The sequence below is a fragment of the Pogoniulus pusillus genome, chromosome 41 (genome assembly GCF_015220805.1).
Source record: "Pogoniulus pusillus isolate bPogPus1 chromosome 41, bPogPus1.pri, whole genome shotgun sequence".
Lineage (NCBI taxonomy): Eukaryota > Metazoa > Chordata > Aves > Piciformes > Lybiidae > Pogoniulus > Pogoniulus pusillus.
Window position 1 is genome coordinate 3867652 of NC_087304.1, and position 15433 is coordinate 3883084.

At 58.2% G+C, this 15433-nt stretch overlaps 1 protein-coding gene across 1 annotated transcript; it reads left to right on the forward strand.

The window, feature by feature from the left end:
• The first annotated feature begins 1134 nt into the window (after positions 1-1134).
• On the forward strand, positions 1135-12340 carry DUS3L (dihydrouridine synthase 3 like). The gene is made up of 13 exons (XM_064175123.1): positions 1135-1190; positions 1912-2620; positions 3618-4202; positions 5247-5288; positions 5396-5548; positions 5658-5774; positions 7127-7192; positions 7279-7389; positions 8518-8614; positions 9802-9877; positions 10714-10902; positions 10992-11120; positions 12157-12340. The coding sequence occupies exons 1-13, from the start codon at positions 1156-1158 to the stop codon at positions 12227-12229; spliced, it is 2382 nt and encodes a 793-aa protein (XP_064031193.1). The 5' UTR covers positions 1135-1155; the 3' UTR covers positions 12230-12340.
• The last annotated feature ends 3093 nt before the right edge of the window (positions 12341-15433 follow it).

Consider the following 15433-nt stretch of genomic DNA (forward strand, 5'->3'; position numbering starts at 1 on the left):
TAGCAAAGGTCTCAGCCATGAGGGACTCCTCAGCTCCCAGCAGAGGTCTGAGCCACGATGAGCTTCCTGCTCCACTCCCATTCCCTTTGCTGGGCTCTTTGGGATGTTTGCCTGAGGCACAGGCTCCTAAAGCTGCTGAGGCAGTGCCCTGAGCAGGGATTAGGTGCAAAAGCCTATGCCTGGAGCTGAGCACAGCCAGTCCAAAGCACTCTGACTCCAGGCTTACTGCCCCACAAAAATCCACCACTGAAATCATTTCATTAAGCCCCAGGGCCTCCTTTCCTTCCTTCCTTCCTTCCCTCAGCCAAGCTGAAGCTTAAAATAGTATCTTGCATTCCTCCTATTTCACTCCAAAACCTAATTACCACCCAACCAGCCAAGAGCTGTCCTCACAGCAGCCTGGCTCCATCCTGCCACCTGCCCACTCTTGGCAATGGCAAAACAAAAGCCCAGACCCTCCCCAGAGACCTTCCCGAGGGAGTAGCTGCAGGGTCATAGAAGCAGGCAGGGTTGGAAGGGAGCACAAGGATCAGGCAGTGCCAACCCCTGCCATACCCAGGGACACCCTACCCTAGAGCAGGCTGCACACAGCCTCAGCCAGCCTGGCCTCAAACACCTCCAGCCATGGGACCTCAACCCCCTCCCTGGGCAGCCCCTGCCAGGTTCTCACCACTCTCCTGCTCAACAACTTCCTCCTCACCTCCAGCCTCACTCTCCCCACCTCCAGCTCTGCTCCATCCCTTCCACTCCTGCCACTCCCTCACAGCCTCCAAAGTCCCTCCCCAGCTTTTCTGTAGCCCCCTTCAGGTCCTGGCAGGCCACAAGAAGGTCCCCTGGGAGCCTCCTCTGCTCCAGCCTGCACAGCCCCAACTCTTTCAGTCTGTACCTTCTCCCCAACACGCGTGTGGGATTCTCAAACACCCCTGAGCTCGGGCACTCCCCGGGACAGAGCTCTCGTCCTCCCCACGCAAGCCCAGGGAGCCTAAGGTCTCGCAACCGCATGGACGCGACCCCAGTAGAGCACCCAGCGCGGACCCCACCCGCAGCCCTACCGCCCGCCGCTGTGAGGCGGCCGAGCCGCGCCCGGGCCCTTTATACCGCTCCCCCCGTCACGTGCTCCCGCCCCGCCCGTACGTCATCGCCGCGCGCGGCAGCATGGCGGCCGCAGGGGTAGCGCCGGTCCGCGCCCGGTGAGTGCGGGCCAAGGCTGCCCGGCCCCCCCCCCGCCCCTCCGTCACCCCCGGTACGTGCCCAGGGTCTCCGTAAACCTCGCTTTAACCCCTCCGGTACCTGCTCGGACGCTCCGTAACCCCCGCGCTGCGTGCTCGGCCGCGCCGTAACCCGCTAGTACCTGCCAGGCCCTCCGTAGCCATCCCTGTGCCCGGGGCCTCCGGGAAGGTCCCCGCCTGGGGTGCGTGTCTGCCCCTTCTCTCGTCCTCCGGTACATGTCTGGGGCCTCCTTAACCCCCACGGTACGAGTCTGGCCCCGCCATGCCCCTTTGGATTGTGCCTGGACCTTCTAGAGCTGTCTCCGGTATGGTCCCGGTTCCTCCGTAACTGCCTCCGGTATGGTCTCAGCTCCTCCGTAACCTCCTCCGGTACATGCCCAGCTCCTCCATAATCCCCTCCGGTACATGCCCAGCTCCTCCATAATCCCCTCCGGTATATGCCCAGCTCCTCCATAATCCCCTCCGGTATGTGCCCAGCTCTCTGTAACTGCCTCCGGTACGTCCCCGGGGCCTCGCTAACCACTTCAGGCATGTGCCAGGCCTCTCCACGACCTCCCTCCCGGTTTGTGCCCGGTTGCGTCATTGCTCCTCTGCCCAGCCCTGCCGTGCCCCCAGCAGCCCCCTCCCCGCTGGCACCTGCCGCCGCCGTCAGGGCGCTCACGCAGCTGCTGTGTCTCCGCAGGTTCCTCGCCACCAAGGAGCAGTTCCACGCCTACCTGCGAGCCAGGGGCGAGCCTGAGGGCCGGGGGGGTGCTGAGGGTGAAGAGGAGAAGGAGCAGGAGGAGGAGGAGGAGGAGAAGATAGAAGAGGAGGCTGGCAGCTGCCAGGGCGAGCCCCCAGCCAAGCGGGTGAAATTGGAGGACCTCGGTCGGGATGGGGAGAGCCAAGAGGATGCTGGAGCCGAGGAGAAGGAGCCTGGGGGGAGCCGAGAGGATGCTGGAGCCGAGGAGAAGGAGCCTGGGGAGAGCCGAGAGGATGCTGGAGCTGAGCAGAAGGAGCCTGGGGAGAGCCGAGAGGATGCTGGAGCCGAGGAGAAGGAGCCTGGGGAGAGCCGAGAGGATGCTGGAGCTGAGCAGAAGGAGCCTGGGGAGAGCCGAGAGGATGCTGGAGCTGAGCAGAAGGAGCCTGGGGAGAGCCGAGAGGATGCTGGAGCTGAGGAGAAGGAGCCTGGGGAGCGCCGAGAGGATGCTGGAGCCGAGGAGAAGGAGCCTGGGGAGAGCCGAGAGGATGCTGGAGCCGAGGAGAAGGAGCCTGGGGAGCGCCGAGAGGATGCTGGAGCTGAGCAGAAGGAGCCTGGGGAGCGCAGGCGTGCCCGGGGGCAGAACAAGAGCAGGCCCTGCATGAAACCCAACCACTACGAGCAGAGCAGGCTGTGCCCGTCGGTGACGCAGGTGGGGCAGCATTCGGGGGGCTCTGCTCTCTTTCAGGGGGCAGTTGGAGCAATTCCTGCCCCAGGGCTGCGTTGGCTTTTAAGTCCAGGAGAGCACATGGAAGGTGGAGCCTCGCCTGGACGAGCTCGCAGCAGGGGGAGGGCCTGCCAGGGTCAAAACTACTCAGGGCTTTTCACAGCTGATAATCTGTCACAGTGTCACAGTGTCACAGTGTCACCAAGGTTGGAAGAGACCTCACAGCTCATCAAGTCCACCCCTTTAGCACAGAGCTCAAGGCCAGACCATGGCACCAAGTGCCACGTCCAGTCCTGCCTTGAACAGCTCCAGGGACGGCGACTCCACCACCTCCCCGGGCAGCCCATTCCAGTGTCCAATGACTCTCTCAGAGCCTAAATTTCCCCTGGCACAGCCTGAGGCTGTGTCCTCTCGTTCTGGTGCTGGCCACCTGAGAGAAGAGGGCAACCTCCTCCTGGCCACAACCACCCCTCAGGTAGTTGTAGACAGCAATAAGGTCTGCCCTGAGCCTCCTCTTCTCCAGGCTAACCAATCCCAGCTCCCTCAGCCTCTCCTCGTAGGGCTGTGCTCAAGGCCTCTCCCCAGCCTCGTCGCCCTTCTCTGGACACGCTCAAGCATCTCAATGTCCCTCCTAAAGTGGGGGGCCCAGAACTGAACACAGTACTCGAGGTGAGGTCTAACCAGTGCAGAGTCCAGGGGCAGAATGACCTCCCTGCTCCTGCTGGCCACACCATTGCTGATGCAGGCCAGGATGCCACTGGCTCTCTTGGCCACCTGGGCACACTGCTGGCTCACGTTCAGGCGGGTATCAATCAGCACCCCCAGATCCCTTTCTGTCTGGCTGCTCTCAGCCACTCTGACCCCAGCCTGTAGCCCTGCATGGGGTTGCTGTGGCCAAAGTGCAGCACCTGGCACTTGGAGTGTGCCAGTTAAGCCTGGGAGGAGCGGGCAGAGGAGTTAACTCCTCCTTTCTCCCTGCCAGGGCTGCGCAGAGAAGTGCTACTTCGGCTCGCGGTGCCGCTTCCTCCACGACGTCGGCGCCTACATGGCCACCAAGCCAGCGGACCTGGGCAGCAGCTGTGTGCTCTTCCAGACCTTTGGCAAGTGCATTTATGGGGCCACCTGTCGCTTTGCCCAGGCTCACCTTGGTGAGGGCTACCAGAACCTTGTCAACACCGAGCTGGCCAAGCAGTGGGAAGGGAGGTCGCTGGTGAGGAACAACCTGTCCAAGGATCTCCAGCATCGGCTGCGCAAGAGGAAGTTTAGCTTCAGGAAGGCTGAGGAGTACCTGCGTGGGCTGAGCAAGCCCCAGGGTGGTGGCAGGAAGGGAGGCAAAGCCACAGAGAGCTCTGTGGAAGAGCAAGAAGTGTCCAACTGCGCAGCACCCCAGGAGAGCCTGGGAGATGACCTCCAGCCTCCTGCGCTAGCGGAGCAGGGAGAGGATCCCAACGCAGATGGCTTGCAGAGGCCTGACCCCACAGGCAGTGAAGAGGTCTCCTCCATCAAAACTATAGGCCCAGTGACAGATGAAGACATGATAAAGCTGAGGTCATGTGAGAAGAGGAAGGTGAGGGGAGGTGCTCTGCAACCTGGGGAAGAGAAGGCTTCGAGGAGAACTTGGAGTGGCCTTGCAGGATCTGAAGGGGGCTACGGGAGGGCTGGGGAGGGGGTATTGGCAAGGGCTTGGAATGAGAGGAGGAGGAGGAGGAGGAGGAATGGGTTTGGAGTGGCAGAGGGGAGATTGAAAGTGGATGTTAGGAAGGAGAAGTTGGCAGGGAGGATGGTGAGAGACTGGCACAGATTGAGGGTGGGGAGAGACTGGCACAGGTTGCCCAGGGAGGTTGTGGAGCACAGAAGCACCCAATGTGATCTTCGATCACATTGGGTGCTTCTGTGCTCCACAACCTCCCTGGAGATGTTGAGGACCAGGTTGGATGAGGCCTTGAGTGACTTGTTCTAGTGGAAGGTGTCCCTGCAAATGTCAGAGGACTTGGAAGTGGCTGAGCTTTGAGCTCCCTTCCAACCTAAACCATTCTGTGGCAGTGTGGTTGCTGCTCTCCCCTCTGTGCCTGTTGAGTGGTTGAGATTGTGCTGGGGAAAACAGGAGAGGCTTCGGCTGGGTGGGAGGCAGGCAGAGGACAGAACTGCCCTGGGGGACATGAGGGAAGGGATGCAGAAAGTGAGCTAGAGGTGGGGATGAGAACCAAGAGGAGCTGCAACCACTTGCACATGAGAGAGGGTTGGAGCTGAGCTCTGAGTGTGGGGATGACCTGGAAGCAGAGCCAAGTGGACCACACTGCTCTCCTGGGTTGAGAGCATTGCTTCCTTCCCCTCTTCCTCATCACCTCCATCCTTGCATCCATTAGCCAGCTCCAGCCCTTGATAGCTTGGAGAAAACTCAAAGTAGGTAGAGATGAGTTTCTGGTTCTCTGCTCCAGCTGCTGCTCCTCTTGGGGTAGTTGAAGTTCTCAGGCTTAGTTAGTGATTTCCTGGCTTCCTCTCGTGACTTTTACCCCAATTCAAAGCCTAAAACTGCCAACTGGATTTAACTTCCTGCTTAACCACTGCTGGGTCAGCTCTTCTGACATCCTCCTCCATCCCTCTTTTCCAGCTGGAAATCCAAGGCAAGCTCTACTTGGCTCCACTGACCACGGTGGGTAGCTCAACCTCTCCCTTTTGCCCGCGCTTTGCCGTCGCTGCCTTGGGAAGGAAGCAAAGCTCCTGACAAAGCATCTCTGTGCTTCCCTTCCCCTTTCCAAGTGTGGGAACCTCCCTTTCCGAAGGATCTGCAAAGGCTTTGGAGCTGATGTCACCTGTGGGGAGATGGCTGTGTGCACCAACCTGCTGCAGGGCCAATCCTCTGAGTGGGCCCTCCTCAAACGCCATCACACTGAAGACATTTTCGGGGTGCAGGTGAGTGCTGGCATCTTGACAGCCCAACCAGTGAGTGCTCCTGAGGGGCAGCAGCTGCTGGCTGCTGCTGCTGCTGCTTCAGCTCAGGCAGCTTCTCCCTCTCTGGCAGCTGGAGGGAGCATTTCCAGACACCATGACCAAGTGTGCAGAGCTCCTGAACCAAACGATCGAAGTGGACTTTGTAGACATCAATGTTGGGTGTCCTATTGACCTGGTCTACAAGAAGGTAAGGAGGTGGCCAGCAGGAGTAGGGAGGGGATTGTCCTCTTGGACTCAGCTTTAGTGAGGCCACAGGTCGAGTGTTGGGTTCAGTTTGGGGCACTGCAGTGCCCAGGTGTCCTATTGACCTGGTCTACAAGAAGGTGAGGAGGTGGCCAACAGGAGCAGGGAGGGGATTGTCCTCTTGGACTCAGCTTTAGGGAGGCCACAGGTCGAGTGTTGGGTTCAGTTTGGGGCACTGCAGTGCCCAAACTCATGATTGGACTCTGATCTTGAAGTTCTTTTCCAATCTAAGAAATTCTGTGATTCTGCAATCCAAGAGAGCTGTGGAGGTGCTGGAGCAGGTTCAGAGGAGCTGGGGAAGGCTCAAGAGAGTAAATCCTATGAGGAGCAACTGAGGGAGCTGAGGATGGGTAGTGTGAGGAAGAGGAGACTGAGGACAGATCTCATTGCTACCTGTACACTTAGTGCCATGGTCTGGTTGATTGGGCAGAGCTGAGTGCTAGGTTGGGCTGGATGAGCTTGGAGCTCTCTTCCAACCTGCCTGATTCTATGGAGGGACATTGTGGAGAGGCTGCTGCTGGGCTCTGCTCACAGGTAACTGGAGACAGAAGAAGGGGGAATAGCCTCAAGCTGAGGCTGGGGAGGTTTAGACTGGACATTAGGAAAAGGTTTTTCATGGAGAGAGTGGTGAGGGAGTGGAATGAGCTGCCCAGGGAGGTGGTGGAGCAACCCAGCCTGGATGTAAGAAGCTGCCCAGGGAGGTGCTGGAGTCCCCCAGCCTGGATGTGTGTAAGGAGCTGCCCAGGGAGGTTCTGGAGTCCCCCAGCCTGGATGTGTGTAAGGAGCTGCCCAGGGAGGTGCTGGAATCCCCCAGCCTGGATGTGTGTAAGGAGCTGCCCAGGGAGGTGCTGGAATCCCCCAGCCTGGCTGTGTTTCAGGGTGGTTTGGATGTGGTGCTTGGGGAGATGCTTTAAGGTGACTCTTACAGAGCAGGGTTCTGGGTTGACCTTGGTGATCCTGAGGGGCTTTGCCTGCCTGCGTGGGGCTGTGATTCTGGGTTCTACAGCCTGGTTTGCTTCTTGCAGTAGATGTTTCTCCTTTGCTTCAGCCCCTACTACCTGATCAACTCCTGCCAGTCTGATCCAGAGCTCTCAGTCCAAAGAGCAGGCAGAAGTTGGGAGGGAAAAGTTCTCTTGAGGTTTTTTTATTGTTGAAGCTCTTTTTCTCCAGCCTGAGGCCTGAAACCTTTCTTCAAGCCTTACCTGCATCTCCTGGCTGCTGCTGAGCAGCTCCAAGGAAGCTCTTTGCTCTGCAAGGAAGCCAAAAGTCTTGACTGTGCCACTTTCTGTCTGGCAGGGAGGAGGCTGTGCCCTGATGAGCAGAGCCAACAAGTTTGAGCAGATCGTCCGAGGGATGAACTCGGTGAGTCACAGAACCTGCCAGGCAGGGAGGGGAGCTGAGGGAGCCACCTCCTGCCTCAGCCTGGCCTCACTCTCCCCTTCCTGCAGGTGCTGGATGTGCCACTGACTGTGAAGATCCGGACAGGGGTGCAGGAGAAGATGAATGTGGCTCACAAAATCATCCCCAAGATCCGGGAGTGGGGAGCAGCCATGGTCACGGTACAGGGCTGCTGGCATCTGGGGAGCTCTGCTTTGCCTCTCAGCCCAGGGCATGCTCACCTCCCCCTCCCCCTCCCCCCACAGCTCAGCACCTCTCTGAGATACTTTAACCAGCTCTGTTCTGTGTTTTAATGCTTTCTGCTACAAACAGAGGCAAAAAATCAGGTGCAGAGAGCATTTTCCTAGGTGCTCGTGAGCCACTGCTCAGCCTCCTTCTCTCTGACCTGAACACCCCCAGTTCCTGCCCAGACTCTTTCCCACCTCTGTTGCCTTTCTCTGTCCTCACTCCAACCCCTCAATGTCCTTCTTAGAATCCTAGAATCAGTCAGGGTTGGAAGGGACCTCAAGGAGCAGCCAGTTCCAACTCCCCTGCCATGCCCAGGGACACCTCACACTAGAGCAGGCTGCCCACAGCCTCAGCCAGCCTGGCCTTAAACACCTCCAGGGATGAGGCTTCCACCACCTCCTTGGGCAACCCCTGCCAGGCTCTCACCACCCTCATGCTGAACAACTTCTTCCTGACATCCAGGCTGACTCTGCCCATTTCCAGCTTTGCTCCTTTCTCCCCAGTCCTGTCACTCCCTGATAGCCTCAAAGTCCCTCCCCTACCCATTTCCAGCTTTGCTTCATTCCCCCCCAGTCCTATCACTCCCTGACAGCTTAAAAAGTCCCTCCCCAGCTTTCCTGTAGCCCCCTTCAAGTAATGCAAGGCCACAATAAGGTCACCTTGGAGCCTTCTCCAGCCTGCACAGCCCCAACTGCCTCAGTCTGTCCCCGCAGCAGAGCAGCTCCAGCCCTCTGCTCATCCTTGTGGCCCTTCTCTGGTCACCTTCCAGCACCTCCATATCCCTCTTGTCCCAGGGACTCCAAAACTGGTTGCAGTACTCCAGGTGGGGTCTCAGCAGTGCAGAGCAGAGAGGGAAGATTCACTTCCCTCACCCTGCTGCCCCAAAACCGAACCTAGACCTCAAAACGCAGCCTCACCAGCGCTGAGTCCAGGGAGGGGAACAATCCCTGCCCTGCTCCTGCTGGTCACACTATTGCTAATCCAGGCCAGGATGCTGTTAGGACCTGGCTGCAGCAATCCTGTTCTGCTTCTGGCTCCTGACTGGGCCTTCCCTTGCCCAGCTGCACGGCCGCTCCAGGGAGCAGCGCTACACCCGCAGCGCCGACTGGGACTACATCGCCGAGTGTGCCAGGGCAGCCAGCCCCATGCCTCTCTTTGGTAGGTGTTCCTCTTGCTTTGCCCTGTGGGCTGAAAGTGGCTCCTCTGGGCCTCCAGCCACCTCTGAAAAAGAGCAGAGCTCAGGCTCCTGAGAGCATTCAACCTGCTGCTGCTTGTGGCCAGACGGAGCAAGGAGGCAGCCTCCCCCCTGCAGCGTCTCCCCTTTGCAGCCACCCTCCTATAGCCACCGCTCTGCAGCTCTCCCCCTTCAGGAGCCTCTCTGCAGCATCTCCCCTGCATCCCCCGCAACAGCATCCCCTCTGCAGCCACCCTCCTGCAGCATCCTCTCTGCAGCATCTCCCTTGCAGCCATCTCCTCACAGCACCCCCTTTGCAGCCACCCCCTCTGCAGCATCTCCCCTGCATCCCCCCAAAAAGCATCCCCTCTGCAGCCACCCCTCTGCAGCATCTCCCTTGCAGCCACCCTCCCAGCATCCCCTTTGCATTTCCCCCACCCACAGCATCCCCTCTGCAGCCATCTCCCCACACCACCCCCTTTGCAGTGACCCCGCCCCTCCGCAGCCCCTCTGCAGCATCTCTCCTGCAGCCGCCCCCTCACAGGCTCCCCTTTGCATCCCCCCCAGCAGCCATCCCCTCTGCAGCATCTCCCCTGCAGCCATCTCCCCACCCCACAGCCCCTCTGCAGCATCCTCTCTGCAGCATCTCCCCTGCAGCCACCCCCTCACAGGCTCCCCTTTGCATCCTCCCCAGCAGCCATCCCTTCTGCAGCCAACCCCCCCAGCATCCCCTTTGCATGACCCCACCCACAGCATCCCCTTTGCAGCCCCCCTGCCCTGCAGTATCCCTACTGCAGCCCACATCTGCCTCTGTGCTTGGGTGCAATGAGCACAGCAGGGGAAGGTGCAGGCTGGGCACAGACAACTTGGTTTGCAGCAGGCAGGTTGTGCTGGCAGTGCCAGCCCTTGGGCACCATGGCACAGACAGTCCCAGCTCAACCTTCAGGGTAGGAGCTGGGAGGGGATGGAGAAGAGAGGGAAAAAAAAGCTTCACTTCCCTTTTGCTGGAGCAGCCTTCAGAACCATCCCTGGGAGACTCTAAACAGGAGCTCCAGAGCCTCTTGGACACTCTGTGCACTTTGGAGTTCTATCCCATGCCTGGTTTTTGTCTCATTTTGACTTGCCCTCATGTATCACTTTGACCTTTGGCTTCTCCCTTCTTCCTGGCCAGGAAATGGAGATATTTTGTCTTATGAAGATGCTAACCAAGCCATGCAGATGGGTGTCTCAGGAATTATGATTGCAAGGCAAGTGATTGAGTTTCCCTTTCTTTTCTGACCTCTGGCAGTGCAAGAGAGGGGGGGGAAAAAAAAGAGATTGAAGAAAAACATCTCTTAAATAAACCCAAACCATGAGAAGTTTCATCTTGATGAGACACTGGCACAGGTTGAGGGTGGTGAGACACTGGCACAGGTTGCCCAGGGAGGTTGTGGAGCACAGAAGCACCCAATGGGATCAAAGATCCCATTGGGTGCTTCTGTGCTCCACAACCTCCCTGGAGGTGTTCAAGGACAGGTTGGATGAGTCCTTTTGCCACCTGGGCTGGTGGTAGATGTTTTTGCCCATGGCAGGAGGTTGGCACTGGATGATCTTTGAGGTCCCTTACAATCCAAACCCTTCCTATGGTAGTCTTTGAAACTCAGTTGAAATCAGTTTGTGTCTGTGGGAGCTAAAAGCAGCTTTCTATGAGAGCCTGAAAATGAAATCTCAAGCAGCCTTGGCTGGTAAATGAGGGCTGGAGAGGCTCTTAAATTGGTTGGCATCTTTAGAAGCATCACTCAAGGGGAACCACTGAATGGTAGAGCTTGGAAGGGACCTCCAGAGGTCATCCAGTCCAACCCCTCTGCTAAAGCAGGACCACTTAGGGCAGGTCACACAGGAACACATCCAGATGGATCCTTGAAAGTCTGCAGGGAAGGAGACTCCACAACCTCTCTGGGCAGCCTGCTCCAGGGCTCTGCCACCTCACAGCAGAGAGGTTTCTCCTTACGTGGAGCTCCCTGGGGTCCAGTTTGTTTCCATTGCCTTTGTACCTGTTAAAAGGAGCCTCTGGACTAACAGTGCAGATGTTGTGTGGTTACAGAGGAGCACTCATCAAACCCTGGCTGTTCACTGAGATCAAGGAGCAGAGGCACTGGGACATCTCCTCCAGAGAGAGGTTTGATATCCTCAAAGACTTCACCAACTATGGCCTGGAGCACTGGGGGTCAGACACTCAGGGAGTGGAGAAGACCAGGAAGTTCCTGCTGGAATGGCTCTCATTCCTCTGCAGGTGATTGCTGCTGCCTGAAAGGAGCTGTGACAGGGCAGGGCTGCAGTGCTGGAGCAGCAGCACAGCTCTGCTCCTGCATCTCCTTGCAGGTACATCCCAGTGGGGCTGTTGGAGCACCTACCTCAGAAGATTAATGAGAGGCCACCTTACTACCTGGGGAGGGACTATCTGGAGACACTGATGGCCAGCCAGAACGTGGAGGATTGGATCAAAATCAGGTAATAAAGCCTTGGAAATGGATTGAAATTGCCAGGAAGGGACAGGGCAGAGCCCTCCTGCACTCAGTGTGCTGCCTGCATGCAGCCTCCTAAGAAGGGCTGACAGAAGCAGAGCCTGGATGACCTTAGATCCTATGAATTGGTTGGGAAGACCTCTTAAGGTCATCCAGTCCAACCTTCAACCCAGCCCCACCATGGCCACCCAACTCTAACTGTTGGAAACAACAAAGTCATGTCCCCAAGTGCCTTAGCCACAGCTTTCTTGAGCACCTCCAGGGATGGGCATTCCACCACCTCCCTGGGCAGCCTGTTCCAGTCCCTGACCACTCTTGCAGCAAAGAACTTTTTCCTCATCTCCAACCTAAGCCTCCCCTGGCACAATTTCAGGCCATTTCACAGGATGTTAGGGGTTGGAAGGGACCCAAGGAGATCATCCAAGTCCAACCCCCCCTGCCAGAGCAGGAGCATCTTATCTAACACAGAGGAACACATCCAGATAGGCCTGGAAAGTCTCCACAGAAGGAGACTCCACAACCTCTCTGGGCAGCCTGTGCCAGGGCTCTGGGACCCTTCCAGCCAAGAAGTTGCCCCTTGTGTTGAGGCAGAACCTCTTTTGCTGCAACTTACACTCACTGCTGCTTGTCCTGTGCCAGGGAGCAGTGAGCAGAGCCTGTCCCCTCCCTCCTGGCAGCCCTCAGCTACTGATAAACATTTCTCAGCTCCCCTCTAAGTCTTCCTTTCTCCAGACTTCCTCTCCTTCTGGCACCTGCCCCTAGGGAGAAGAGCCCAACCTCCTTTTAAGGAGCTGTAGAGAGCACTGAGGTCTCCCCTCAGCCTCTTCCTCCAGACTGCACAACCCCAGCTCCTCAGCTGCTTCTCCCCAGCCCTGTTCTTCATGACACCTTCCCATCAATTTCACAGCATCCCAGCGTGGTAGGGGGTTGGAAGGGACCTCTGGAGGTCATCCAGTGCAAGTGTACTGAACACAAACCTCTCCTTCCCCTTGCTTTTGATTTTGTTCTTTTCCTTTCTCCAGTGAACTCCTACTGGGACCAGTTCCTACCAACTTCACCTTCCTGCCCAAACACAAGGCCAACTCCTACAGATAGGGCTGCTGAGGCCCTGCTCTGTGGCAGCAAGGCAAGAGGAGGCTTTAGGATGGGATGTGTCAAGGAGCTGCTCAGCAGCACCCCAGCTGAAATAAAGTTTTATGTTTTTAAGGCTGTGGTTGGTTGCCTTCACACCCTCCTCATCATCATCATCCCTGCCCCAAGTTCCACAGCAGATGGTTGCAGTCTTACAGCCAGAGATGCCACTGGCAGAGACTGGAGCTGCTCATACAATCAAGCAGGTTGGAAGAGAGCTCCAAGCTCAAGCAGCCCAACCCAGCCCCCAGCCCTGCCCAGGCACCAGACCATGGCACTCAGTGCCCCAGCCAGGCTTGGCTGCAACACCTCCAGCCACAGCCACTCCACCACCTCCCTGGGCAGCCCATTCCAATGCCAATCACTCTCTCTGCCAGGAACTTCCTCCTCACATCCAGCCTCAACCTGCCCTGCCACAGCTTCAGCCTGGGTCCCCTTCTTCTGTCCCTGGCTGCCTGGCAGCAGAGCCCAACCCCACCTGGCTACAGCCTAGCTGCAGGCAGCAATCAGCTCTGCCCTCAGCCTCCTCTGCTGCAGGCTGCACCCCCCCAGCTCCCTCAGCCTCTCCTCACAGGGCTGTGCTCCAGGCCCCTCCCCAGCCTTGCTGCCCTGCTCCAAACACCTTCCAGCACCTCAACAGCTCTCTGCAATGGAGGAGCCCAGAGCTGGACACAGCACTCCAGGGGTGGCCTGAGCAGTGCTGAGCACAGGGGCACAAGAACCTCCCTTGTCCTGCTGCCCACACTGCTCCTGAGCCAGCCCAGGATGCCATTGGCTCTGCTGCCCACCTGGGCACTGCTGCCTCCTCTGCAGCTCCTCTCTGCCACCACCCCCAGCTCCCTCTCTGCCTGGCTGCTCTCAGTCACTCTGTCCCCAGCCTGTAGTGCTGCCTGGGGTTGTTGTGGCCAAAGTGCAGAACCTGCCCTTGGCCTTGTTCAGTCTCATCCCCTTGGCCTCTGCCCACCCATGCAGCCTGGCCAGGTCCCTCTGCAGGGCTCTGCTACCCTCCAACATCTCCACAGCTGCTCCTAGCTTGGTGCCATCTCTCAGGGATTCTGTGATTCCAAGACTTTGTGACAACATCCACATCACAATGGCATGGAGCAGGGAGGGACACAGGCAACCCCTCTATGACCTAGGAGGCCCCAGAGTCCTGACAGACAGACCATGTGGACAGTCAGCTCCTGTCCCTCTGCTGCACCTCACCACCAACTCCTTGGGGACACAGCAGCATGGCTGAGATGCCTGAGGTGATGCTTCCCGAGGAAGTCTTCATGCTCCTTAGCGACTTCCTGGACAAGACAGGGATCAGTCCTGACAACCTCCCTAGCAGCTCCATGCCTGGCAACGGTGGTGGCACAAAAAGAGAAGAGCCAGTGGTGGTCCCAACCCCCCCAGGGCTGCCAACCTCCATCCCTGGTTCTGAGGCTGTGGAGGAGGACCCTGCTCAGGTGAACTCTGACATCTCCCTGGGGACACCTTGCAGCAGCAACATCTCTCCAGGCTGTGATGTGCCCCCAAGCCCATCCCCTGCCCCCTCTCATCAAAGCCCTGGGGACCTGGACAGCTACCTTGGACTTCAGGAGATGTTACTTGATGAAGAGGCATTCAAGTTTTTTGACTGGTTGCTGGACCAGGTGGGGGACAGCCAGGATGGCCCCAACAAGGACCACATGCCTGAGGACCCTGGTGACAGCAGTGCAGCCATCCCTGACTGTGACTTCACATCATTGTTGCTGCTGGATGGGGTAGGGGAGAGCCAGGATGGTCTCAATGACAACTACCTGCCTGAGGACCTTGGTGACAGCAGTGCAGCCATCCCTGACTGTGACTTCACATCACTGTTGCTGCTGGATGGGGTAGGGGAGAGCCAGAATGGTCCCAATGACAACTACCTGCCTGAGGACCCTGGTGACAGCAGTGCAGCCACCCCTGACTGTGACTTCACATCACTGTTGCTGCTGGATGGGGTAGGGGTGAGCCAGAATGGTCCCAATGACAACTACCTGCCTGAGGACCCTGGTGACAGCAGTGCAACCACCCCTGACTGCAACTCCACCTCCCTCTTGCTGCTGGATGGGGTAGGGGAGAGCCAGGATGGTCCCAATGACAACTACCTGCCTGAGGACCCTGGTGACAGCAGTGCAGCCATCCCTGACTGCGACTTCACCTCCCTCTTGCTGCTGGATGGGGTAGGGGAGAGCCAGGATGGTCCCAATGACAACTACCTGCCTGAGGACCCTGGTGACAGCAGTGCAGCCATCCCTGACTGTGACTTCACATCATTGTTGCTGCTGGATGGGGTAGGGGAGAGCCAGGATGGTCTCAATGACAACTACCTGCCTGAGGACCTTGGTGACAGCAGTTCAGCCACCCCTGACTGCGACTTCACCTCCCTCTTGCTGCTGGATGGGGTAGGGGAGAGCCAGAATGGTCCCAATGACAACTACCTGCCTGAGGACCCTGGTGACAGCAGTGCAGCCATCCCTGACTGTGACTTCACCTCCCTCTTGCTGCTGGATGGAGTAGGGGAGAGCCAGGATGGCCCCAAGGACAACCACATGCCTGGTGACAGCAGTGCAACCATCCCTGATTATGACTTCACCTCTCTCTTGCTGCTGGATGGGGTAGGGGAGAGCCAGAATGGTCCCAGTGACAACTACCTGCCTGAGGACCTTGGTGACAGCAGTGCAGCCATCCCTGACTGTGACTTCACATCATTGTTGCTGCTGGATGGGGTAGAGGAGAGCCAGGATGGTCTCAATGACAATCACATGCCTGGGGACCCTGGTGACAGCAGTGCAACCGCCCCTGACTGCAGCTCCACCTCCCTCTTGCTGCTAGATGGGGTAGGGGAGAGCCAGGATGGTCTCAATGACAGCTACCTGCCTGAGGACCTTGGTGACAACAGTGCAACCACCCCTGACTGCAACTCCACCTCCCTCTTGCTGCTGGATGGGGTAGGGGAGAGCCAGGATGGTCTCAATGACAACCACATTCCTGGTGACAGCAGTTCAGCCACCCCTGACTGCGACTCCACCTCCCTCTTGCTGCTGGATGGGGTTGGTACCACCCTGGCTCTCCCCCACCACATACCTGGGGACCCTGGGGGCAACACCGCAGCCACCCCTGACCGTGGCTTCACCTCAGTGCTGGACACCCCTGACT

Coding starts and splice junctions, on each gene's coding strand:
- DUS3L (XM_064175123.1), top strand. CDS start 1,156: ATGGCGGCCGCAGGGGTAGCGCCGGTCCGCGCCCG. Junction 2,621..3,617: donor TGTGCCCGTCGGTGACGCAG/GTGGGGCAGCAT, acceptor TCTCCCTGCCAG/GGCTGCGCAGAGAAGTGCTA. Junction 8,615..9,801: donor CAGCCCCATGCCTCTCTTTG/GTAGGTGTTCCT, acceptor CTTCCTGGCCAG/GAAATGGAGATATTTTGTCT.